This window comes from Phyllobates terribilis, unplaced genomic scaffold (assembly GCF_046119375.1).
Source record: "Phyllobates terribilis strain yellow unplaced genomic scaffold, ASM4611937v1 Scaffold_12__6_contigs__length_324123572, whole genome shotgun sequence".
In the NCBI taxonomy this organism is placed as follows: Eukaryota; Metazoa; Chordata; class Amphibia; order Anura; family Dendrobatidae; genus Phyllobates; species Phyllobates terribilis.
Genome location: NW_027362772.1, coordinates 73,509,765 through 73,534,844, shown reverse-complemented (window position 1 = coordinate 73,534,844; position 25,080 = coordinate 73,509,765). Strand labels below are relative to the sequence as shown.

The window sequence follows — 25,080 nt, the reverse complement described above, 5'->3', positions numbered from 1 at the left end:
TCTTCCGCGCCACTTTGTAACAAAAATAAAAATCTCTGAAACCTGCACCAATCAGGACAATCCCTTTAATAAAAATGATAAATTCTGTTCTTAGTATAGAAAATCTGGGTGTAACTAAGAAACTGCCCAGTAGAGGGTGCCATTGCAGCAATCAATCTGATGACTGACCGTAGGATGACCCATGGGGGGTAAATGACCCCTTGATAGCTGATGGGTGATTATGACTTTGGCCATGGGACCCCGTCCTCTCATTTGGACTACTTTTGTCATGGTCGTTGGTCTCCAGCCTCTAATTCTGAAGAATGCGGCGCGTCTGTCACCCGACAGTAAGTCTTTGTTTTCTCAGATAAACGTACAGGGAGTGCCCTGAAGCTAATGACAAGGTACGAGCTGGCAGACTGCCATGCTGCCACATTAAACTGAAACTCTGGGAAAGCGGTACTACCCGAAAAACAATGAGAAGGAGAAACCCTGATTAGGTCCCTATTCACTCCCTGACACTTCTTGGAACAGTTGCTTTGTGAACTCTGAATAGAGATCAGGTAAAGAGACAGCCAATGGCATAACTGGGACTTTCTGCACCGCTGTGCACTGGTCTCCAGTAAGACGTCCTCCTCCTATCCTGTCAGTCAGGCTCTCACCCCCTCTGGCCCAGTTTCCCATCCCGCAAAGTGATGTGGCCTCTCAGCACCTAAGGACAATGTCACCGGCTCATCTCCTGTGATTGAACACTACCCAGGTGTACGCACGACTGTGAGCCTGCCAGGATGTACCACTCATCAGCACTACCCTTCAACCTCTTCTCCGGCTTCACAGCAGATCTGGCCAGCACTGCTACCCAGACAGGTAAGAAGTTTAATGTTATTTAACTGATACCAGAACTTTTTAAAAACTTTTTTTTCACGTGTTTAAAACTTCTGACCAATGGTTAGAACACATGAAAAGTTTTTTAAAAGTTTCAATAACTTTATTCTTTGTGCCTTTTTTAAAAGTTTCAAAAACTTTATTGTCTATTCTTCGCACCTTTTTTAAAAGTTTCAAAAACTTTATTGTCTATTCTTCGCACCTTTTTTAAAAGTTTCAAAAACTTTATTGTCTATTCTTTGCACCTTTTTAAAAGTTTCAAAAACTTTATTGTCTATTCTTCGCACCTTTTTTTTTAGAACGTTTCAAAACTTTATTCTCTATTCTTTGCACCTTTTTTAAAAAGTTTCAAAACTTTAGTCTCTATTCTTTGCACTTTTTTAAAAGTTTCAAAAACGTTATTGTCTATTCTTCGCACCTGTTTTAAAAAGTTTCAAAACCTTTATTCTCTATTCTTTGCACCTTTAAAACTGTTACAACTATTTTATTATACAATGGTCATAGAGCTTGTAATAATTCTGCCCATTTGTGTCATTCTCATATTTAACTATCTATACAAAACCCAAAAAAAGATAATCTAGGGCAAAGTGAAAGGTCCCAAATACGAAACCAAAACCTAAGTAGCCATAATAATAAAATATAGATTTTATTAAAAATGGGTTAAAGAAATTATATGTATTTATTCAGCACAGTAGACACAAAAAGAAAAGTGGCGCAAATGGCAAAGTAGGCTTAATATATTTGTACAGTCTAAGTAAAAATTGATAGAACATGGTTAAGTATACATTGGAAGCAGATCAGATTGGAGTGCCCAAAAAAAAAAGAGGTACATGCTAAAAGAGCAGCTCACCCACCAAATACACCTGACTTGCGTTTCACAAACGCTTCATCAGGGGCAAACACATTTCACAAATGGTTTGTCGGAAGCATTTGAGAAATTTGACAAATGCAATGACAAAGAATTTGCAGTGTATATCCTCCGGCCCCCTGCCGTGCAGTTTGCCATTACTAACATGTGACAGACTGGCTGGTGGTGCAGTGCTCCCTGATACCAGCGTGGTCCTATAATAGGAGCCACCGGAGTAACAAGTCTGTCCATGACATTTCTTCCTCCTAAATTTTCCCCATCACCTGTGAGTGATATTATTGAAAAGTGGAAAGAACCGCAGCAACTCAGCCACAAAGTGGAGACCCCGTAACGTTACAGAGCGGGGGGCCGAGTGCTGAGGAGCAGAAGGGAGAAAAGTCACCACCGCTCTGCTGACTCCATAACTGCAGAGTCCAGATCTCCTCTGGTATAACATCAGCACAAACACTGCGCCCCCGCCTGGAGCTTCATGGCCGAGCAGCTACATCACCAGGCACAATGCTGAGCGTCGGATTCAGTGGTGTAAAGCCACCACCACTGGACTCTGGAGGAGACGTGTTCTGTGCAGTGACGGATCACACTTCTCTATCTGGCGTCTGATGGAGGAGTCTGGGTTTGGTGATTCCAGGAGAACGTTACCCCCTGACTGCATTGTGCCCCTGTACAGATGGTGGAAGAGGATAATACTATGGGCTGTTATCAGGGGTCAGCCTTGGGCCCTTCGTTCCAATGATTGGAAATCTCAATACTTTAGCACAAGACATTGTGGACAATTGTAGCTTTATGGGAAAAGTTTGGGGAAGACCCTTTTCTGTTTCCCATGACTGTGCCCAGTGAGGAGGGAGTTTGGTTTGAAAGAACATGACGGCAGCAAAGTTCCTGGACCTTAACCCCATCCAACACCTAGCCAACTTGTGATGTCAACGCAGACCGTAATTATTTATAAACACCAACAATAAGGACAATGTATAAGAACAATCCGTGACCCTTGTTCTCCTGCTGTCTATTTGAGCTCATTCACGTCTCACCAAAAAAAATCCTTACCACTGCACCAGTCCACAGGAATTGATCCAGTTGGGGTTAGTAGTTATGTATTAAAAAAAAGTTTTAGAAATATCTATAAAACCTTTTCCTGTTAGTAATAAAACTTTTATATATGGTGTATGTAAATAATCCACACCTCAACCCCCGCAGTCATGGAATCTGAGCACCTACCTAGAATACTACAAACTAGTGCGTAAACCCTATACTTAAATGATCACAGGTACGGGTTTTTGACAACCTAAAATGTGAACAGTGCCTTCCAATTGATTCTTAAATGGGTTAAAATGGCAAAGTTTGTAAAATCAAGCAACTTTACAATTTACTCTGTATTTTAAAATCTTCTTTCCAATCAAGAACAGGGTATTTTTTATTTTGGAATTTACATCTCGTTGTTTAGTTACCGGCCACCTCCTACAATCTCAGAGGTGGCAAGTTTCTTAGACAAGGAGCGAAGGTCTTGCCAGCTGCAGCGCCCATGCCGATGCAGCAGATGCAAAGCAGCCTCCTCTAGCAACATTGGAGAGTCGGGGTGAGCAGACTGGTGAAAGTTTGGGTTGTGGTACCTGACCCGAACTTTTGTCAAAACTTCGGTTTGGGTACCAGAACGGTACCTGAACTTCAACCAGAACCCGAACTCTCTCTCTGTGTCTCTCTATCTGTGTCTCTCTCTGTCTCTCTTTCTGTGTTTCTCTCTCTGTCTCTGTGTCTCTCTCTGTCTGTATCTCTCTGTGTATGTGTCTCTCTCTGTGTCTCTCTCTGTGTATGTGTCTCTCTGTGTCTGTGTTTCTCTCTCTGTGTCTGTGTCTCTCTCTCTGTCTGTGTCTCTTTCTCTGTGTGTGTCTCTCTCTCTGTGTCTCTCTCTCTGTCTGTGTCTCTCTCTCTGTCTGTGTCTCTCTGTGTCTGTCTCTCTCTGTGTCTCTGTCTGTGTCTCTTTCTGTCTGTGTCTCTTTCTGTCTGTGTCTCTCTCTGTCTGTGTCTCTCTCTCCGTAGGCCCTCTCTGTCTGTCTCTCTCTCTGTCTGTGTCTCTCTGTTTGTGTCTCTCTGTGCCTCTCTCTTTCTGTCTCTCTCTGTCTGTGTCTTTCTATGTCTGTCTTTCTCTCTCTTTGTCTCCTCTCTCTGTGTGTGTCTCTCTGTCTTGTGTCTCTCTCTCTGTCTTGTGTCTCTCTCTGTCTCTCTATGTCTGTGTCTCTATGTGTCTCTCTCTGTCTGTGTCTCTGTCTCTCTCTCTGTGTCTCTTTCTGTGTCTGTGTCTCTCTGTGTCTGTGTTTCTCTCTGTCTCTCTCTCTGTCTGTGTCTCTCTGTCTGTCTCTCTCTGTGTCTCTCTCTGTCTGTCTCTCTCTGTCTCTTTCTGTCTGTGTCTCTCTCTGTCTGTGTCTCTCTCTGTCTGTGTCTCTCTCTCTGTTTGTGTCTCTCTGTGCCTCTCTCTTTCTGTCTCTCTCTGTCTGTGTCTTTCTATGTCTGTCTTTCTCTGTGTGTCTCTCTCTGTCTGTGTGTCTCTCTGTCTTGTGTCTCTCTCTCTGTCTCTCTATGTCTGTGTCTCTATGTGTCTCTCTCTGTCTGTGTGTCTGTGTCTCTCTCTGCGTCTGTGTCTGTCTGTCTCTCTGTCTGTGTCTCTCTCTGTGTCTGTGTCTGTGTCTCTCTCTGTCTGTGTCTCTCTCTCTGTCCGTGTCTCTCTGTCTGTGTCTCTCTCTCTGTCTGTCTCTCTCTCTGTCTGTCTCTCTGTCTGTGTCTCTCTCTCTGTCTGTGTCTCTCTCTCTGTCTGTCTTTCTATGTGTCTCTGTCTGTGTCTCTCTGTAGGCCCTCTCTGTCTGTCTCTCTCTCTCTGTGTCTTTCTATGTCTGTCTTTCTCTCTCTGTCTGTGTCTCTCTCTGTCTGAGTCTCTCTGTGTCTCTCTCTGTCTGTTTCTCTGTGTGTGTGTCTCTCTGTGTCTGTCTGTGTCTCTCTGTCTGTCTCTCTCTGTGTCGTGTCTCTCTGTGTCTGTGTTTCTCTCTGTGTCTGTGTTTCTCTCTGTGTCTCTCTGTGTCTCTCTGTCTGTGTCTGTCTGTCTCTCTTGGTGTCTGTGTCTCTCTCTGTGTCTGAGTCTCTCTCTCTGTGTCTCTTTCTGTCTGTGTCTCTCTCTGTCTGTGTCTCTCTCTCTGTAGGCCCTCTCTGTCTGTGTCTCTCTGTTTGTGTCTCTCTGTGCCTCTCTTTCTGTGTCTTTCTATGTGTCTTTCTCTCTCTGTGTCTCTCTGTCTGTGTGTCTCTCTCTGTCTGCGTCTCTCTCTCTGTCTCTCTATCTGTGTCTGTGTCTCTCTCTGTGTCTGTCTGTGTCTCTGTCTGTGTCTCTCTCTGTGTCTGTGTCTCTCTGTCTGTGTCTCTCTCTGTGTCTGTGTCTCTCTCTGTCTGTGTCTCTCTCTGTCTGTGTCTCTCTCTCTGTCTGTCTCTCTGTGTCTGTGTTTCTCTCTGTGTCTGTGTTTCTCTCTGTGTCTCTCTGTGCCTCTCTTTCTGTCTCTTTCTGTCTGTGTCTCTCTCTGTCTGTGTCTCTCTGTCTGTGTCTCTCTCTGTCTGTGTCTCTCTCTCTGTTTGTGTCTCTCCGTGCCTCTCTCTTTCTGTCTCTCTCTGTCTGTGTCTTTCTATGTCTGTCTTTCTCTCTGTGTCTCTCTCTGTCTGTGTGTCTCTCTCTGTCTGTGTGTCTCTCTGTCTTGTGTCTCTCTCTCTGTCTCTCTATGTCTGTGTCTCTATGTGTCTCTCTCTGTCTGTGTGTCTGTGTCTCTCTCTGCGTCTGTGTCTGTCTGTCTCTCTGTCTGTGTCTCTCTCTGTGTCTGTGTCTCTCTGTGTCTCTCTGTGTCTGTGTCTCTCTCTGTCTGTGTCTCTCTCTCTGTCCGTGTCTCTCTGTCTGTGTCTCTCTCTCTGTCTGTGTCTCTCTCTCTGTCTGTCTCTCTATGTGTCTCTGTCTGTGTCTCTCTGTAGGCCCTCTCTGTCTGTCTCTCTCTCTTTCTGTCTCTCTCTGTCTGTGTCTTTCTATGTCTGTCTTTCTCTCTCTGTCTGTGTCTCTCTCTGTCTGAGTCTCTCTGTGTCTCTCTCTGTCTGTGTCTCTGTGTGTGTGTCTCTCTGTGTCTGTCTGTGTCTCTCTGTCTGTCTCTCTCTGTGTCGTGTCTCTCTGTGTCTGTGTTTCTCTCTGTGTCTGTGTTTCTCTCTGTGTCTCTCTGTCTGTGTCTGTCTGTCTCTCTTGGTGTCTGTGTCTCTCTCTGTGTCTGAGTCTCTCTCTCTGTGTCTCTTTCTGTCTGTGTCTCTCTCTGTCTGTGTCTCTCTCTCTGTAGGCCCTCTCTGTCTGTGTCTCTCTGTGCCTCTCTTTCTGTGTCTTTCTATGTGTCTTTCTCTCTCTGTGTCTCTCTCTCTGTCTGTGTGTCTCTCTCTGTCTGCGTCTCTCTCTCTGTCTCTCTATCTGTGTCTGTGTCTCTCTCTGTGTCTGTCTGTGTCTCTGTCTGTGTCTCTCTCTGTGTCTGTGTCTCTCTGTCTGTGTCTCTCTCTGTGTCTGTGTCTCTCTCTGTCTGTGTCTCTCTCTGTCTGTGTCTCTCTCTCTGTCTGTCTCTCTGTGTCTGTGTTTCTCTCTGTGTCTGTGTTTCTCTCTGTGTCTCTCTGTCTGTGTCTTTCTATGTCTGTCTTTCTCTGTCTGTGTCTCTCTCTGTGTCTGTGTCTCTCTCTGTCTGTGTCTCTCTCTGTCTCTCTATGTCTGTGTCTCTCTCTATGTAGGCCCTCTCTGTCTGTCTCTCTCTCTGTGCCTCTCTCTTTCTGTCTTTCTCTGTGTCTTTCTCTCTCTGTGTCTCTCTCTGTCTGTGTCTCTCTCTCTGTCTCTCTATGTCTGTGTCTCTCTGTCTGTGTCTCTCTGTCTGTGTCTCTGTGTCTGCATCTCTCTCTGTGTCTGTGTCTGTCTGTGTCTCTCTCTGTGTCTCTCTCTGTGTCTGTCTCTCTCTCTGTCTGTCTTTGTCTGTGTCTCTCTGTCTGTGTCTCTCTCTCTGTCTCTCTCTGTGTCTGTGTTTCTTTCTGTGTCTGTGTTTCTCTCTGTGTCTCTCTGTCTGTGTCTGTCTGTCTCTCTTGGTGTCTGTGTCTCTCTGTGTCTGTGTCTCTCTCTCTGTGTCTCTTTCTGTCTGTGTCTCTCTCTGTCTGTGTCTCTCTCTCTGTAGGCCCTCTCTGTCTGTGTCTCTCTGTTTGTGTCTCTCTGTGCCTCTCTCTTTCTGTGTCTTTCTATGTGTCTTTCTCTCTCTGTGTCTCTCTCTCTGTCTGTGTGTCTCTCTCTGTCTGCGTCTCTCTCTCTGTCTCTCTATCTGTGTCTGTGTCTCTCTCTGTGTCTGTCTGTGTCTCTGTCTGTGTCTCTCTCTGTGTCTGTGTTTCTCTGTCTGTGTCTCTCTCTGTGTCTGTGTCTCTCTCTGTCTGTGTCTCTCTCTGTCTGTGTCTCTCTCTGTCTGTGTCTCTCTCTCTGTCTGTCTCTCTGTGTCTGTGTTTCTCTCTGTGTCTGTGTTTCTCTCTGTGTCTCTCTGTCTCTCTGTCTGTGTCTTTCTATGTCTGTCTTTCTCTGTCTGTGTCTCTCTCTGTGTCTGTGTCTCTCTCTGTCTGTGTCTCTCTCTGTCTCTCTATGTCTGTGTCTCTCTGTCTGTGTCTCTCTGTCTGTGTCTCTTTCTGTGTCTCTCTCTATGTAGGCCCTCTCTGTCTGTCTCTCTCTCTGTGCCTCTCTCTTTCTGTCTTTCTCTGTGTCTTTCTCTCTCTGTGTCTCTCTCTGTCTCTCTATGTCTGTGTCTCTCTGTCTGTGTCTCTCTGTCTGTGTCTCTGTGTCTGCATCTCTCTCTGTGTCTGTGTCTGTCTGTGTCTCTCTCTGTGTCTCTCTCTGTGTCTCTCTCTCTGTCTGTCTTTGTCTGTGTCTCTCTCTCTGTCTCTCTCTGTGTCTGTGTTTCTCTCTGTGTCTGTGTTTCTCTCTGTGTCTGTGTTTCTCTCTGTGTCTGTCTCTCTCTGTGTCTCTCTCTCTGTGTGTCTCTCTCTGTGCCTCTCTCTTTCTGTCTCTGTCTGTGTCTTTCTATGTCAGTCTTTCTCTCTCTGTGTCTCTCTCTCTGTGTCTCTCTCTATGTCTGTCTCTCTATGTCTGTGTCTCTCTCTGTGTCTCTGTGTCTCTCTGTGTCTGTGTTTCTCTCTGTGTCTGTGTCTCTCTCTGTGTCTCTCTCTGTCTGGCTCTCTCTCTCTGTCTGTCTCTCTCTCTGTCTCTCTCTGTCTGTCTCTCTCTGTGTCTGTGTCTCTGTGTCTCTCTCTCTCTCTCTGTGTCTCTCTCTGTCTGTCTCTCTCTCTGTCTCTCTCTGTGTCTGTGTCTCTCTCTGTCTGTGTCTCTCTCTCTGTCTGTGTCTCTCTCTCTCTGTGTCTCTCTCTCTCTGTGTCTCTCTCTGTGTCTCTCTCTCTCTTTGTCTGTGTCTCTCTCTTTGTCTCTCTCTCTTTGTCTGTGTCTCTCTCTCTTTGTCTGTGTCTCTCTCTCTTTGTCTGTGTCTCTCTCTTTGTCTGTGTCTCTCTCTCTCTGTCTGTGTCTCTGTCTGTGTCTCTCTCTCTGTGTCTCTCTCTCTGTGTGTCTCTCTCTGTGCCTCTCTCTTTCTGTCTCTGTCTGTGTCTTTCTATGTCAGTCTTTCTCTCTCTGTGTCTCTCTCTCTGTGTCTCTCTCTATGTCTGTCTCTCTATGTCTGTGTCTCTCTCTGTGTCTCTGTGTCTCTCTGTGTCTGTGTTTCTCTCTGTGTCTGTGTCTCTCTCTGTGTCTCTCTCTGTCTGGCTCTCTCTCTCTGTCTGTCTCTCTGTCTCTCTCTGTCTGTCTCTCTCTGTGTCTGTGTCTCTGTGTCTCTCTCTCTCTCTGTGTCTCTCTCTGTCTGTCTCTCTCTCTGTCTCTCTCTGTCTCTCTGTGTCTGTGTCTCTCTCTGTCTGTGTCTCTCTCTCTGTCTGTGTCTCTCTCTCTCTGTGTCTCTCTCTCTCTGTGTCTCTCTCTGTGTCTCTCTCTCTCTCTTTGTCTGTGTCTCTCTCTTTGTCTCTCTCTCTTTGTCTGTGTCTCTCTCTTTGTCTGTGTCTCTCTCTTTGTCTGTGTCTCTCTCTCTTTGTCTGTGTCTCTCTCTTTGTCTGTGTCTCTCTCTCTCTGTCTGTGTCTCTGTCTGTGTCTCTCTCTCTGTGTCTCTGTCTGTGTCTCTCTGTCTCTCTCTGTGTGTCTCTCTCTCTGTCTCTCTTTCTGTGTCTCTGTCTGTGTGTCTTTCTCTCTGTGTGTCTCTCTTGCTGTCTCTCTCTTTGTCTGTATCTCTCTCTCTGTGTCTCTCTCTGTCTGTGTCTCTCTCTGTCTGTGTCTCTCTCTGTCTGTGTCTCTCTCTGTCTGCGTCTCTCTCTCTCTGTCTGCGTCTCTCTGTCTCTCTTTCTGTGTCTCTCTGTCTGTGTTTCTTTCTCTCTGTGTGTCTCTCTTGCTGTCTCTCTCTCTTTGTCTGTATCTCTCTCTCTGTCTGTGTCTCTCTCTCTGTCTGTGTCTCTCTGTCTGTGTCTCTCTGTGTCTCTCTCTCTCTGTCTGCGTCTCTCTCTCTGTCTGTGTCTCTCTCTCTGTCTCTCTTTCTGTGTCTCTCTCTGTCTGTGTGTCTTTCTCTCTGTGTGTCTCTCTCGCTGTCTCTTTCTCTGTGTCCGGTAGGAACACCGAACATTTCTGTTCGCTCTTCTCTATCGGAGAGCCATGCTGCTGTTCTGAACTGGCAGCCTGCAGGAGCGCACCGCCACCACCCAGCAAGCAGAGAGGCAGAGGAGTGGTGCACTCCTAGACAAGAAACTTGAGACCACTCCTTTTTTAAAGGGTTATACCTTGTAAAGAAAACAAAGGTTATTCATTTGTAAGATGTCATTTTTTCTAATAGACTATTTATACCAATTCATCACTTTTCAGATCTCTTGTGGCATTCATTGGAAACCTTCATTATCAGTTTCCAGAGGATGATAATTTGCATTGGTCGTGGGATGGTCGCAGTGGAAAGCAGCTTGTCGCATGAGAAGCTACTGTGCACACGTGTGAGCTTCATATGACGAAAATACAGGGAGGTTTCTATTAAAGGGAACCTGACGGAAAAAAAAAAACAATTTCCTGCTACCTTGGTGGCAATCTGCAGGTAAATATCCCTTTAAACATATGGTTTAAATTGGAGCAGCAGCTACAGGGAGAAAGTAAAGTTTTATTCTCCCTGCAGCCACTTGCTTCCAGTCATCAGTGCGGGAACAGTCACCGATCACTATACAGTGAGTGCACTGTAATCACCCCCTGCACTTTGACCGTCTGCTGTGCAGCGTGTGCGCAGAGCAAGCTGTCAATCAATCATGTCAGCCACACACTGTATAGTGAGCCGTGACTGTTACCATTTCTTGCACCGCCCCGATGATTGGAAGCGAGCGGCTGCAGGGAGAATAAAATTCACTTTCTCCCTGTAGCTGCGCTTCCATTAAACCAGCCAGACATGAATAAAATGGTATTTACCTGCAGTTAACAACTATAAAATACTGGATTTTTTTTTTGCTGAGTGGTCGTAACCATAGATACCTAAGCTACTGCAATGCCCTGCACATGGGGTAAAAGACATAGCTAATCAGGAGAACTATACTACATTTCTAATCAGAGATTTTTGCTAATATTATTATTATTACACCTGCTACACATTGGGACAGGATCTTGGAGATGGGAAATACCCCTTTAAGTTGTAAAAACCGGTTATGATGGAGTAAAATAACAAGAGAATTAATACTCCCTTTACCAATCCCCTGTGCCCACAATTCTCTGATTCTCCTCCAGGCTGTGTTTACCAAGTGCAAACAATGAAGTGTGTGTGTACCCTGCAGCCATTGACTGGCTGTAGCGGTGATACAGGTGCATCTCACAAAATTAGAATATCATCAAAAAGTTAATTTATTTCAATTCATCAATACAAAAAGTGAAACTCCTATATTATATAGAGTCATTACAAACAGAGTGATCTATTTCAAGTGTTTATTTCTGTTAATGTTGATGATTATGGCTTATAGCCAATGAAAACACAAAAGTTATCTCAGTAAATTAGAATAATTAACAAAAAACACCTGCAAAGGCTTCCTAAGCGTTTATAAAGGTCCCTTAGACTGTTTCAGTAGGCTCCACAATCATGGGGAAGACTGCTGACTTGACAGATGTCCAGAAGGCAGTCATTGACACACTCCACAAGGTCCTAGAGTTCCAATTTTCATTTGGAAATCAAGGTCCCAGAGTCTGGAGGAAGAGTGGAGAGGCCACAATCCAAGCTGCTGGAGGTCTAGTGTGAAGTTTCCACAATCAGTGATGGTTTGGGGGGCCATGTCATCTGCTGGTGTAGGACCACTGTGTTTTATCAAGACCAAAGTCAGCGCAGCCGTCTACCAGAAAATTTTAGAGCACTTTATGCTTTCCTTTGCTGACAAGCTTTATGGAGATGGAAATGTCATTCTCCAGCAGGACTTGGCCCCTGTCCACACTGCCAAAAGTACCAATACCTGGTTTACACACAACAGTATCACTGTGCTTGATTGTCAGCAAACTCGCCTGACCTTAACCCCATAGAGAATCTATTATAGAGAATCTATGGGGTATTGTCAAGAGGAATATGAGAGACACCAGACCCAACAATGCAGACGAGCTGAAGGCTGCTATCAGCACAACCTGGGCTTCCATAACACCTCAGCAGTGCCACAGGCTGATCGCCTCCATGCCACATTGCCGCATTGATGCAGTAATTGATGCCAACGGAGCCCGACCAAGTATTGAGTGCATTTACTGAACATACATTTCAGTAGGCCAACATTTCGGATTTTAGAAACATTTTTCAAGCTGTTGTTATAAAGTATTCTAATTTACTGAGATAATGACTTTTGTGCTTTCATTGGCTGTAAGCCATAATCACCAACATTAACAGAAATAAACACGTGAAATAGATCACTCTGTGTGTAATGACTCTATATAATATATGAGTTTCACTTTTTGTATTGAAGAACTGAAATAAATTAACTTATTGATGATATTCTAATTTTGTGAGATGCACCTGTATTTTAACACCACTGAGGCCAGTGATTGGCTGCAGCGGTCACATGTCATTGCTCGAGGCTGGCTGCTTGTGTTTTGCTGTGTGTAGACAAAACCTTTTCCACCATTGGACCGAAAATGTTCAGACTGAGCGCAGTATGAGCCGGACGGCACGCAGGTGGTTGTGCTGCTGGTATCAAATGCCTGAAATGACGTCACAGTTCTTGGCATTGCACAGCAGATGCAGACAACAGGAATAACAGGACCGTGCAGCTTGTGAGAAGTTCCAGTAAAAACGATAGATAAGAAGGAATCGGAACAGGTCCTGTTGTAACTATCAACATCCATATCTCTAGATCCAGCAAGCCCGGGCGAGTCTCCATCGTGTACAGGCCGCCACCGCACAAATTACTGTACTGAAAGTTCATACCCCCAGAACATGTAGTTAGATAATCTTCCTTGCTGTCAGTGTGTGGATTGGATGCTGAAAAACGATCCCCATCAGATTCCCATCTATTGGTTTCCGCAAATATTTGGAATATTTCGTAGCGTGGCATTTTATTTCCATGGATCCCAAACAATGCGTCCAAAGGCAAAATGCTCTTGCTTACCCCACATGGGGTTCCGGGGGGAAAACAAGGCAAGACTCCAGCGCAAAATTTGTATAACTGAGCCATGGAAAAAAAAACATGGTCTGGTGAATCCTTATTTCGGTTGCACCATGCTGATAGAAGGGTCCAAAATTTTGCACAATTCAGGCTGATGAACGTGAGGCGAACGTTTTCTCGGCACCCTTTGGGTTCCTAATACTCGTGGTCAGACTTTTGGACCATAGGACATCCATAAACATTTTGGTGATCCCTTCATCACAGCTGTTTGCAGGACACTTTTTCAGCAGGGCCGTGCAGTCATAGATTGGTCCCAAGGACAAAGCAGTGAGTTTTCCCTGCCCCCCTGCCCCATCTTTGGATGAGGCCATTCAGAAGATATCATTATCCTTTATCTAATTAGCTTGTCCACAAGCTACTAAATGGGCGTCTGTATTAAAGTAGCCATTCAATAGTTTACATGTACAAGCACTGTAGAGAGACGTCCGTCACTGAGCAGAAGATCTTGAGGCTCTTTGTATTGATCTTGGGATGTAACGAAACAGACATCCATGTATCGTAGTTAAAGCCTTGGATTTGTGATCTGACATATAAAAGGTATTACAACGTTGGTGAACTTCTTCCAGTCGTAAAAGAACTTGTATTTTGGTATAGACCTATAATTTTATAATAATGACATTTATCTACACAGTCATCCTTAGGGCTTTTCCAAGAAGGACATTTATCTACACAGTCCTCCTTAGGGCTTTTCCAAGAAGGACATTTATCTACACAGTCCTCCTTAGGGCTTTTCCAAGAAGGACATTTATCTCCTATCCATAGCACAGATCCCAATCGAATGTTCCTCCTCTGAGGTCAGGATTGAGTGGGGCGGTACATGGTTGCTTATTGTCTATGGGACTGATGACGATCATGTCCCCTTCTAGTGATTGGTGGGACCTCAGGTGATCAGACCTATCCTAGGTGTACGTGTTAAATGTCTTTGGTGGGAAAATCCCTTTTACGCATAAAAGCAATTTCATCACATACCGTGTTACAGAGGTATTCTACCCTAGAGGCACTAAAAGTGGATCTGTCACCATAATATACTGTATTTTCGCAGGGCTGTTAGGCCAAATGGCTCAAAATTATATCATAATATTTGGTTAATACCAGAGTCCCCCATTAATCTCACCACATTCTCTCGCCCCCTGACCATTGATGGCCATTCACATCAGAGGGTATCCGATATAAAAGCCCCCTCATTCAGAAGATGTCATTACCTTTTATCCAATTAGCTTGTCCACAACCTACTAAATAGGTGTATTTAATAAAGTAGCCATTCAGCAGTTTACATATACAATTACTGTCGAAAGATGTCCGTCACTGAGCAGAAGATCTTGAGGCTCTTTCTATTGATATTGTGATGTAGCGAAACAGACATCCATGCATCATAGTTAAGACCTTGGATTGGTGGAGTAAAGTTGGTCGAACCCACTAATATTGAGGGGAGAGTCAGGCGACCACCACACACATTAGACTGTTGGCCGATCCCACCAATATTTGGTGTTGATGTGTGTGGTCAACTCTTCCCCAACTGATGATATTGGAGAAGAGAAGAATTGGAACCATGTTAGATTCTCATAGAGGACACCAGGGCGCTCGATCAAGCTGAAAGTTACTGTATATGGGGAAGTTGGGAAAGATGGCTGTCGGTCAATCGATGGTTCAACTGACAGGTATTCAATGTGTACTGAGGTTAAAGAGCCTGTCCTTGTGTTTTGCTACATATTGGGGTGAAAGATTAAAGCAATCCCCCCGAGAAACAAGTAACAAAAGAAAGCGTCTTATTATTTCCCTATTGTATATACAATTCTGAACCTTGATTTGGCTTTTATTTGCAGAGCTTTCCACCCTCATGAATTCCTGGGACTGTACAGACTACGACTATGATGTCAATGACATAGATTTGCCCTTTTTGGCTTATCTTACCTCTCCTGATTATTCCTCATGTGACTCAGACATCTGTAACCTGTCTGAAAGCACTGGCGTCAGTGAAACGCTCCCTCACTTTACAGGTGAGTGCACTGATAAGAGTTTTATTATTTAATATTACCTGTCTAAAGCTTGCCCGTACACTAAAGGTCCATTTACACCGACTTTCCTAGGAACCCTAATTTCCCGATAATTGCGCCGCGTAGACAGGCTGCCAATCACCCGACGAACGAGCAAAACGATCTCTTGGTTTGCACAAAAGATCATCCTTCTTGGCAGCACATCGTCCAGTGTAAACAGGATTCGCGCTGCCGAGAACAATGGCTGTCTTTTCTGCACAATCTATTACTGATCGTTCTGCCCACATATTTAATGTGGTCGGCCCATCTAAACAAGCTGTTAAACGACCGCTGATCAGCAAACAAGTATCTGGCGGTAGTGTAATGCCGCATATCAGGTGGTGGAAACCCACCCAGAACATTATCAAAGACCACCACAGAGTCTCAAGGAGGATTATTCCCCTATTCATGGAATAGGGGATAACTTGCTGATCCTCCATGGCTCTGAATCGCGAGAAACTAACTCTGCAGAGCCCCATCTCGAAAAGGGGAGTTATGCATGCTCGACCTCCACTCTTTCCCTTGTTATCTATGGGCCTGCTAGGAATAACAGAGCGCTGTTTTCTGCTTTTGCCAACAGTCCCGTAGACCATGAAAGGAGAGGAGGTCGTGCATGAACAGCTCCGCTTTATTCAAGACTGGTTCAGGTCTTGAGATTGCTAAGCATCTCGGTAGTCCCATCAGTAAGTTGCACCCTATCCTGCAGACAGGGTTGGACTGGCCCACCAGAGAACTGGAGAATCCTCCGGTGGGCTTCTCTTTCAGGAGAGTTCATAGTGCAAACCTTGCAGCTGCTATGGGTTTCTTGAGTGGGGGAGAAAGGTGGGCCCTCAGAATCAAATCCTCTGGGGGCCCAATGTTCTTCAGTTTGACACTGCCTGCAGAAATGCTCTTTGGGGCCTTTAGTTACTCGGGAACATGACATTAGGGTCCTTTTTCTAAAGGGAACCTGACAGCTGATACATGCTGCCCGATCCACATGATTTTGGCCATAAAACGCTGCTGTGTTTCAGAGAAGACTAGTCGGACAGACGGGTCCCCGGTGGCTTTTCTCGAGTGACAGGTCTCTCACTGCGTGCATGTATAGGGAGAGACCTGTCAGTCATTGGCAGTGGGCGGGGAGAAGACACCAGGGACCCGCCTCTCTGACTAATCTCCTGTGTAGAAAGATGTATTCTATGAATCTCATTTCCTTCCTGGAGGTCTTCTCCTTGCAGCTGTTTCTTCTCGTATTATGTCATTAATCCTAACAGAAGGTTTATCACAATCTCCGTCTTACATATCTGATCAGACTCTACGGTTTGTTTGCCAACCCTCAGTTCAGTGGCCTCATAACTTTTTTTTCTTTTTTTTATAAGTTATTTACTTGAAGTGGTTCTCATATTCAGATGTAAGAGTTTTCATATAAGGGGAACTTGTAGAGCAAGAATGTCCAGCTGAAAGGGAATTAGATGCCCCCGAAATAATGAAGCTTGAAAATGAGGAGCTAAATGCCAAGGCCTCCATTCATTATTGCATTTGTTCCTTTATTTTTTTACAACATTCATGAACCAAGTGCAAATAAAATATCCAATGAGTAAATGCCACAAGACAAAAAAAAAAGTGAAGCGTAAATTAATCGGGCCCTAAAAGAAAAAAAACGGGGAGATGGTGGGTCCTACTCTGTCTGTGCACGTCATGGACTTCAGTAGAAACTGTGTGATGCTTCATATCCCCTGTGGTGGCGCTGCAGAGATATTGATCGCTTTCTGTGCTAGCTTTTCCAAAAGATCACAGTTGATTTTTAACATGAAAGGACCCTCCTCCCCCCAAAAAAAGAATTGTCCCAAGCAGAGACTGTTGTGAATGGGCACACAGAGTCTCAGGATCAGTTGTATGAGTGAGAGACTTTGTTCCTTCCATCGAAAAGAAGAGTAAGGGCGGGGTATCAGGGGTAGGAATAGCTTTTGGCAAACTGTTAGACCTTTAAAGGGAATCTCCCCCATCTAAAAGCAGCATATTGTAAGGGCAGAGACCCCGTTTCCAGCAATGTGTCACTTATTAGGCTACTTGCTGTAGTTTTGATAAAATCCGTTTTATCTGCTGCAGTTCTCTGAATGCTGAGCTCTGTATAGCCCCGCCCACACCACTGATTGGCAGTTTATGTACAGTACACATAGAAAGCAGCCAATCAGTGGTGGGGGGCGTAGTTGGACTACATGGCTGCAGGTTTACTAGTCCTCTAGTGATAATCTCCTGCTGATAAAACTGTAATTTTATAGAAACTACAGCAAGCAGCCCAGTAAGTGACACATCGCTGGAATCAGGGTCTCTGTCCCTACATCATGGTGCTCACTGATTAGGTGACAGATTCCGTTTAAAGCATTTCAAAGCATATTTTGGCTTTAATTGATGTCCTACCCTCAGGAGCCGAGTATAGAAGGAACAGCTTTCGTCACCTAAGTCATGGCCACCCTGAGGCAAGGCTCACACGGAGTGTTTTTGTTTTGGCAGAAAAATCAAAAAAAATTTCTAAGAAAAATACATTTCAGGGAAAGTTCCTTTTTTGTTGTTTTTGGAGGGGTTTTTTTCCAGGAAGAGGGTTTTCTGAAGCATCACCTCCCCCCTCCCCATGTTGTTTAGCAACTTTTTAGACTTCACTGTATCAAGTTCAGAGCAGAATTTACTTCCAATGAAGCATAGCTATACTCGCCCTGATTTTTTTTTCCTTTTGAGGACCCACCCTGCTGCTTCAAACGGCGAGTTTTTTGACACTCAGGTCAATTGGTCAAAACACTGAGTGAGGGGAGGAAAAAAAGCCTTCAAAAAGTTAGCTTCAGAAAAAAGTTTCTTGAAACTTTTTTTTTTTTTCCGCCTCCAAAAACATTTTACCCTTAGCCTCAGTGAGGTTTTCACAACCTTGCAGCAAAATAAAATGCTCTAAAAAAAATGTAAAAAAATCTTTGAAAGAAATAAAAATAAAATCTTTCAAAACTATTAAGCTTTTAATTAAAAAAACAGAGTATTTTGGACCGGATGCACTTTAAAATCCTCCTTCAAAGCACATGTGTGAGCCCGGCCTGAGGATCCTGTGGTTATGACCAAAAAATATCCTTCCAAGTGGAGTAAGGGTGGAGCGTTTCCGAAAAACGCAGTAGAAAAAAAAAAAAAGAATCAATCAAAACTTGTGATTTTTGAAGAGTTTCTACTCTGAAAACTTATCAGATCTTTGCCTGAAATTAATATAGAATTGTATATTATTAACCTAAAAATGCAAAAAAAATATATATGCCCAAGTGAGAAGGGGTTAAGTTTTTGGCAATTATTGGCAGCGAGCTCGGTATCGACCACAGCAGTCTTCTATCTAACAGTCTACGGTTTCTTGTCTCCCTTTGTTTCTGGTTAATGTGTCACCGCCCCGCAGACCTGCTGGCCACAGTGACAACACACAGAAAGAATTTGGACCAACAGGTTTTACAGGAGAAGATAAACCCTCAGACTCCGGCGTGCGGTAAGTGGAACGCGGCATCTGCAATAATACGAGTGTATGTTTGGAAACGGCCGATCGCATAAGAACACAATGTGGCTGCCCTGTTCACATGAACTAATCACACGCAACCAGGTATATGGGATAAATTGACGGACGGCGGTAACAACCTGGACTTACCATCTAGATTTTCTGTGAAGCTCAGAAAATCCAGGGGAGAAACTGAGCTGATTTTATTTTAATTTATCTTGCAGATCAGTTCAGGATCCATTGCGGATTTTCCCTATTGGGGAAGTTTAAATCCTATTTTTGTAAATTTGACGTAATCGCCAAAATCTAAGAAAAAAAACTTTTAAAATGACTGGGATAAGATGACATGGCTTGACCAGGAAAGGAAGCCGATGATGCGCTGAGGAAGGCTTATCAATGTTAGATTGTTGGGGGTCTGAGACCTTGGACCACCGCTGATCAGCCACCGGCGGGGCTCAGAGACCTTGGACCCCTGCCGATCAGCCACCAGAAGTTCAGTGTACGGTGCTGCAATATCACAACTTGGTTCACTGTGTAGCAGCCATGCTTAGGTCCGGTTTAAAGGGGGCGTCCAATAAAAACAAGTTATTGCCTATTCGGAGGATAGGTGATAACTTGCTGATCAGTAGGAGAATGGGGGGGTGGTCGTGGCTGCTGGGGTCCGCAGTGATCTGTGGGAATGGTGGAAAAAGCTGAGCGCAGTATTCGTCACCCCCATTGGAAACAGACGCAGCAACAGTCGAACATGTGCACTGCTGCGCCATGTTAAAGGGGATAAAAGTGCCCGATTCCGCTGACTAGTGTGGGTCTCAGTGATCGGACCACCACCCATTAACAAGTTATCACCTATCCTAACTTATTTTGACCAGAAAGCCGCTTTAAAAAGGTTGTCCGGGACTTTAGCACTGATGGCCTAACCTTTGGATAGCTCATCAATGTCTGATCGGTGAGGGTGCACCACCCCGTACCCCGCTGATCAGCTATTCCCGGTGTTGGCCAGGACTACAAAGAACAGCTCCGTCGGCTCTATAGTGGCCACGGCCAGGTACTGCACATCAGCCACCTATTGATTTGACACAAGTCTAACTACCCCTAAGGGTGTAGGAGTCAAGTCAGGAGACCCGCGGCTTCACCGGTAACATGGACATGGGAGTGCAACCTGATACTTAGGTTAATGAGCAGTACACCACATTTTGGAAACATTTGCAACGGTCACAGTGCAACGCCATAGAAAGTAATTTGATGCTACGTTGCAATGAGACATCAAGGTCTCGCATGTCGCCATGTAGTCCCCAGCCTAAAAGATTCATGCGCAGCAGATAACCTACTTGTTGATGGTTTTCAGTCAGCTAGAATAGCGTAAAAAATCTAAATAAATGGCATTGATGACAAGTCTCTTCTGTTGTATCTTATATAGTCTGTATCCTGTTTATAGACTTGATATACAATGTCATATATTACTTTTTTTTTATATATATTCTAGTAGAGGAGATGAATATCAAGGAAACCAAACCATCTCCAGTTACTCCAAAAGATCACAAACGAAGAGGAGCCAAAGGAAACCGAACGAGTAAGAGACCAGCCTTTCCCTCTATTGCTGTGTCACGAATATGTATGCACATAATATTAAATATTAATATAATATATAATATATATATATATATAATATATAATAATATTAAAAATAATTAGTTCAAGACTTCCAGAATAAAGAGACATAAGGGAATTTTTAAGCTGGAAGTGCATATCCAAAAGGGCCGTCACTGCGCAAACTACAAGTGCCAAAAGTACATGTCCGATAAAAACACATTCACTGTAGCGCATATATTGTCAGTCACATAAGGTGCAAGTTTAAAGCACTAATTTCTGAATACATGGTTTAAATGATAAATCTCAGATCAATAATAAGTAGCACTGTTGAGAAAAGACCGTTACCATTACATTCTTGCCACCGGCCCCAACTTACGTTTCGCCAGTATGGCTTCTTCAGGGAGGAAGGTTAAAATGATCCCTGAGACATCTTAAATAACGTGTCTTGTAGTCAAAGCTCCACTAAAATTTGAAGAACATTAAACCTATATCTTAACTCAAAGCAAAACAAGACCCCAACTACCCAACCCCTCCCCGCCCCCCCCAAAAAAAGGTAGTATATAATCTGAAAAATTGAACAACGGTATGTTCTAGGCTTGGAGTTAATGTTGGAAATTATATAAATCAGTAGGTAGTAACAGTCTTTATTTTCACTCCCCAGCTGTTCTCCCCACTCCTCGTCGGGAACAGTTCTTTTAATTTTAGCCAAATTCTGCTTCCCTCCACTGTTTTAGATTGCGAATAATATTCCCTCTGAGTCCAACTTTGCACCATCAAATCGATACTCGCGTGTCTCCAGTCCTTTTCTACGGAGGCTCCTTTGGCTCAAGAGGTCAGCTCTCTGAGCTGCACTGATTCTTCTCCAAAGCGTTATTGCGGACTTATTTTGAATAGCCGCTGATTTTAAAGAGACCATCCTGGACTTGGGAAAAAATAAGCTGCGTAGATCCTGATTAAAATGTACTTCTTTCCACTTTAATGTTATACTTCCAGGACATACAATTAAAACCAGCCCATCAGATAAAAAGATTGCACATAAAGTGACCTGTTTCGCCTCATCAGGCTTTCTCAAGGGCCTCTCATTCATAAATAAATGAATGATTTAGAATCATACATAAAAACTAAAAATGGTCAGAAATTAATCAATGAAATCACCAAGTGCAAACAAAAAAGAGAAAGGAATGCACGGAATTCTTTTGTAACTCAAGTAGTTAAGAAAAGGTTTCACAAAGATATCCATAAGAAGCTGCTGAAAGGAGGGAGTAGCAGTATAAGTCTAATAAACTATACAAGGGGATGAACAACGTCAATTAGACATAATAAAAGCATAAAAAAAAAAATACTCATAATAAAGGAATGTTTAATTAAGTCAATAGGGAGCCATATTAAGGATACATTTTAATATAATATAGTAATAGGAACATTTTCCACTGATATAGCTGCTAGGATTCTCCATTGAAAATTGACATGAATCTCATATATCTTCTTTCCAAAAGACGGCTGGGGGTCACCTTGGCGTAGTTGTATCCATATTTGATACACCCGTTGCTATAACCCCCTAGCGTTGAAATTTGACATTCTGGCCTGTCCTGATAATGATTTAATTCTCAATAATTTCTCTCTTTCCTTCTAGTTTGCACAGTGCCTGTGACATGCATGCAGCTGCACAGAGCAGTTTGTCTCTCCTGTGCCTTCTCCTGTGTTTTAGATCACTGACTCGTTTTTGGTCTTCCTTGCAATAATAGAAGCGATGCCCTTTTTTTTTTTTTATATATATATATATATATATATATATATACACATATATATATATATATATATATATATATATATACAGTGCCTACAAGTAGTATTCAACCCCCTGCAGATTTAGCTGGTTTGATAAGATGCAAATAAGTTAGAGCCTTCAAACTGCAAACGAGAGTAGGTTTTATGAACAGAAGCATAAATCTTACAAACCAAAAAGTTATGTTGCTCAGTTGAATTTTATTAAATTTTAAACATAAAAGTGTGGGTCAATTATTATACAACCCCTATGTTTAATATTTTGTGGAATAACCCTTGTTTGCAATTACAGCTAATAATCGTCTTTTATAAGACCTGATCAGGCCGGCACAGGTCTGTGGAGTTATCTTGGCCCACTCCTCCATGCAGATCTTCTCCAAGTTATCTAGGTTCTTTGGGTGTCTCATGTGGACTTTATTCTTGAGCTCCTTCCACAAGTTTTCAATTGGGTTAAGGTCAGGAGACTGACTAGGCCACTCCAACACCTTGACTTTTTCCCTCTTGAACCAGGCCTTGGTTTTCTTGGCTGTGTGCTTTGGGTCGTTGTCTTGTTGGAAGATGAAATTACGACCCATCTTAAGATCCTTGATGGAGGAGCGGAAGTTCTTGGCCAAAATCTCCAGGTAGGCCGTGCTATCCATCTTCCCATGGATGCGGACCAGATGGCCAGGCCCCTTGGCTGAGAAACAGCCCCACAGCATGATGCTGCACCACCATGCTTGACTGTAGGGATGGTATTCTTGGGGTCGTATGCAGTGCCATCCAGTCTCCAAACGTCACATGTGTGGTTGGCACCAAAGATCTCGATCTTGGTCTCATCAGACCATAGAACCTTGAACCAGTCTGTCTCAGAGTCCTACAAGTGATCATGAGCAAACTGTAGACGAGCCTTGACATGACGCTTTGAAAGTAAAGGTACCTTACGGGCTCGTCTGGAACGGAGACCATTGCGGTGGAGTACGTTACTTATGGTATTGACTGAAACCAATGTCCCCACTGCCATGAGATCTTCCCGGAGCTCCTTCCTTGTTGTCCTTGGGTTAGCCTTGACTCTTCGGACAAGCCTGGTCTCGGCACGGGAGGACACTTTCAAAGGCTGTCCTGGCCGTGGAAGGCTAACAGTAGTTCCATAAGCCTTCCACTTACGGATGATGCTCCCAACAGTGGAGACAGGTAGGCCCAACTCCTTGGAAAGGGTTTTGTACCCCTTGCCAGCCTTGTGACCCTCCACGATCTTGTCTCTGATGGCCTTGGAATGCTCCTTTGTCTTTCCCATGTTGACCATGTCTGAGTGCTGTTCACAAGTTTGGGGAGGGTCTTAAATAGTCAGAAAAGGCTGGCAAAAGAGATCTTTAATCCACACATGTGAAGCTCATTATTCTTGGTGCCTGAACTACTTCTTAATACTTTAGGGGGACCAAACAGAATTCTTGTGGTTTGAGGGGTTGAATAATAAATGACACTCTGAATTAACTTTTAACGTTTTTAAAAAAAAAAAAAAAAAAAAAAAAATTTGCTGCAGTGCATTTTCCACTTCCAGGCTGATCTACAGTACAAATGTCACAATGCCAAGTTAATTCCGCATGTGTCAACCAGGTAAATCTGCAGCGGGTTGAATACTACTTGTAGGCACTGTATATACATATTCTCCACCCCTTCTCTTTTATATGTCCTGCTTGCAGTACAATTTACAAAACTAGATTTAGGACTTTACCTCCTTCTCTTTTCAGACCAAAGCGTGCACTTGTGGGAGTTTGTACGTGATCTACTACTGAGTCCACATAAAAACCAAGACGCCGTCCGCTGGGAGGACCGCAAAGAAGGGACATTTCGTGTCGTTAAGTCTGACATGATTGCACAGTTATGGGGGCAGCAGAAGAAAAACAAATGTATGAACTATGAGAAGCTGAGCCGGGCATTGAGGTAAGAGCAGGCAAATAAGATCCAATATTATACACAGCCTCTGTGCAGAACTTGGGTCCATTTGGGGACACTATCCAAAATTATATCGTTTTCTGCACACTAGCCTCATTTAGACTTTTTTTTTTTAAATGGCGGAATATAGTAATTGAGAGTTATCCATGATTACAAAAATAGATGCTTGCTATGAGCTGTGTCTGGGGTTGCATACAGAAAGCTGATGACATTTCTGGTTCTGGAAAAAAATATATTTTTTTTTCTCATACAGAACTTTTTTTAGGATTTACTTATACTAGGAAGTGTGAGAAAAAAATAAATAACCAATACTCGCCTATTAAATTTGCCACTGCTTCTGTGCAGTTGCTCCAGTTGTCCTCGGCTGTATTTATTTTTTTACTTTGCTGCAGCTATGATGTATTTTACATCCACATGACCACTGCAGCCTTTCTCTAGCAACAGGGATGGTGCTTGGATGTACGGCACAAGAGTGAGTCTGTGATTAACTGCAGAGGTCAAGTGGATGTATAGCACATTATTGATGCAGCAAAGTAAACGAAGACTGGTGAAGCCCACCAGAGCTTCGGCACTGAAGCTGTGGGTGATCTAATGGATTCTTTTTTTTTTTTTACAATCCTGGGCAACCTTTTAATAAGAAATGGATTGTAACACTAATGCCAGCGTCCCTGCATGTCCCCTCTCCCTCATCCCGGCAGGAACGCTGACATACTTACTGCCCCAGCCACGTGGTGGTGTCTCCGTTCCCTGCATGACTTCCTGGTCCCCTGGGCCTGTGCTCACTTTAGAAATGCCCCCAGCCAATAGCAGGGAGGCATCAGGTATTTAAGGCACGCTACCCTTTAGGGAGGTGTCTGTACAATGCCCTCTTTAGTGTTAGTTTGTGTTTGTCACTGTTAGTTAGTTGTTAAGTCCCTGAATCTATTCTGTTAGAACCTGAACCTATTGTTGAACCCGAACCTGAATTCTTTTAGGTAACAGTAACAAGTTCAGGAACTGAGCCTGAAGCCGCTCCGGCGGTACCAGTGTCCGTTCTGTCTTGTGTTCCAGAATCTGCACTGTCTGAAGCTGCAACAGTCTCCGATCCTGACCCTTGAGGTCTGCTGCTGCAGTACCGGGGACTGCCCTTGGAGTGGTACCTGGCGGCCACCTGCAGCTCAAGCCTAACTCCACCATCAGGAGCTCTAGCGAGGCTTAGCCATGCTCCTCCAAGGATAAGCCCGGCTTGTGGTGCAGTGGGTCCACAATCCATGACATGGAACTTTTTTTTTAATGTATGACGCAGCATATTAGTATCCGACCCAATTACTTTGGATGAACACTGGGTTGACCCAGTCTTATAGTCCCTAATAGTGGGAGATATGTTACTTTTCAAGAATTGTAGGATTACATGTAGATGAGTTCACAATCTCCAGGGCAAAAAAACTAACAAAACGGCAACCATATTCTATTCTATAACCTTTTCACAAGAGATACGATGACTCGATTTGGTTTCAGGTGATGTAACGTGATACAAAGCTGATAATACTGGGAATTTTTCTACTGAAAAGTCTCGTGACTGTGACGGTGTCAGTAAATTCCCAGCAACAGATAGGTGTAAACAGTGTGACTCACCCTGCAAAATGTCTTTGTGCAATAGTGAAACCGCGGCTTCCAAACAATAGGTAATGGGTAGACGGATCTAATATTAGACTCCTAGTGTGACGTGTGTCATGTTTAATCAAATGCCTTGTGACCCGATGGGTCAGGTGCAA

General features: G+C 43.9%; 1 protein-coding gene across 3 annotated transcripts in view; it reads left to right on the top strand.

The window, feature by feature from the left end:
• The first annotated feature begins 400 nt into the window (after positions 1-400).
• LOC141172126 (ETS homologous factor-like) overlaps positions 401-25,080 on the top strand; it is a 28,261-nt gene continuing 3,581 nt past the window's right edge. Inside the window, exons 1-6 of one of the 3 annotated variants that reach the window (XM_073655992.1) lie at positions 405-846; positions 9,690-9,909; positions 14,311-14,484; positions 17,924-18,010; positions 19,500-19,586; positions 23,122-23,314. In XM_073655992.1, coding sequence (XP_073512093.1) covers positions 14,325-14,484; positions 17,924-18,010; positions 19,500-19,586; positions 23,122-23,314 — 527 coding nt within the window. In that variant the 5' untranslated portion in view covers positions 405-846; positions 9,690-9,909; positions 14,311-14,324. Of the gene's footprint in view, positions 847-9,689; positions 9,910-14,310; positions 14,485-17,923; positions 18,011-19,499; positions 19,587-23,121; positions 23,315-25,080 lie in introns of all 3 variants that reach the window. The other 2 variants (XM_073655991.1, XM_073655990.1) reach the window with 2 other exon arrangements.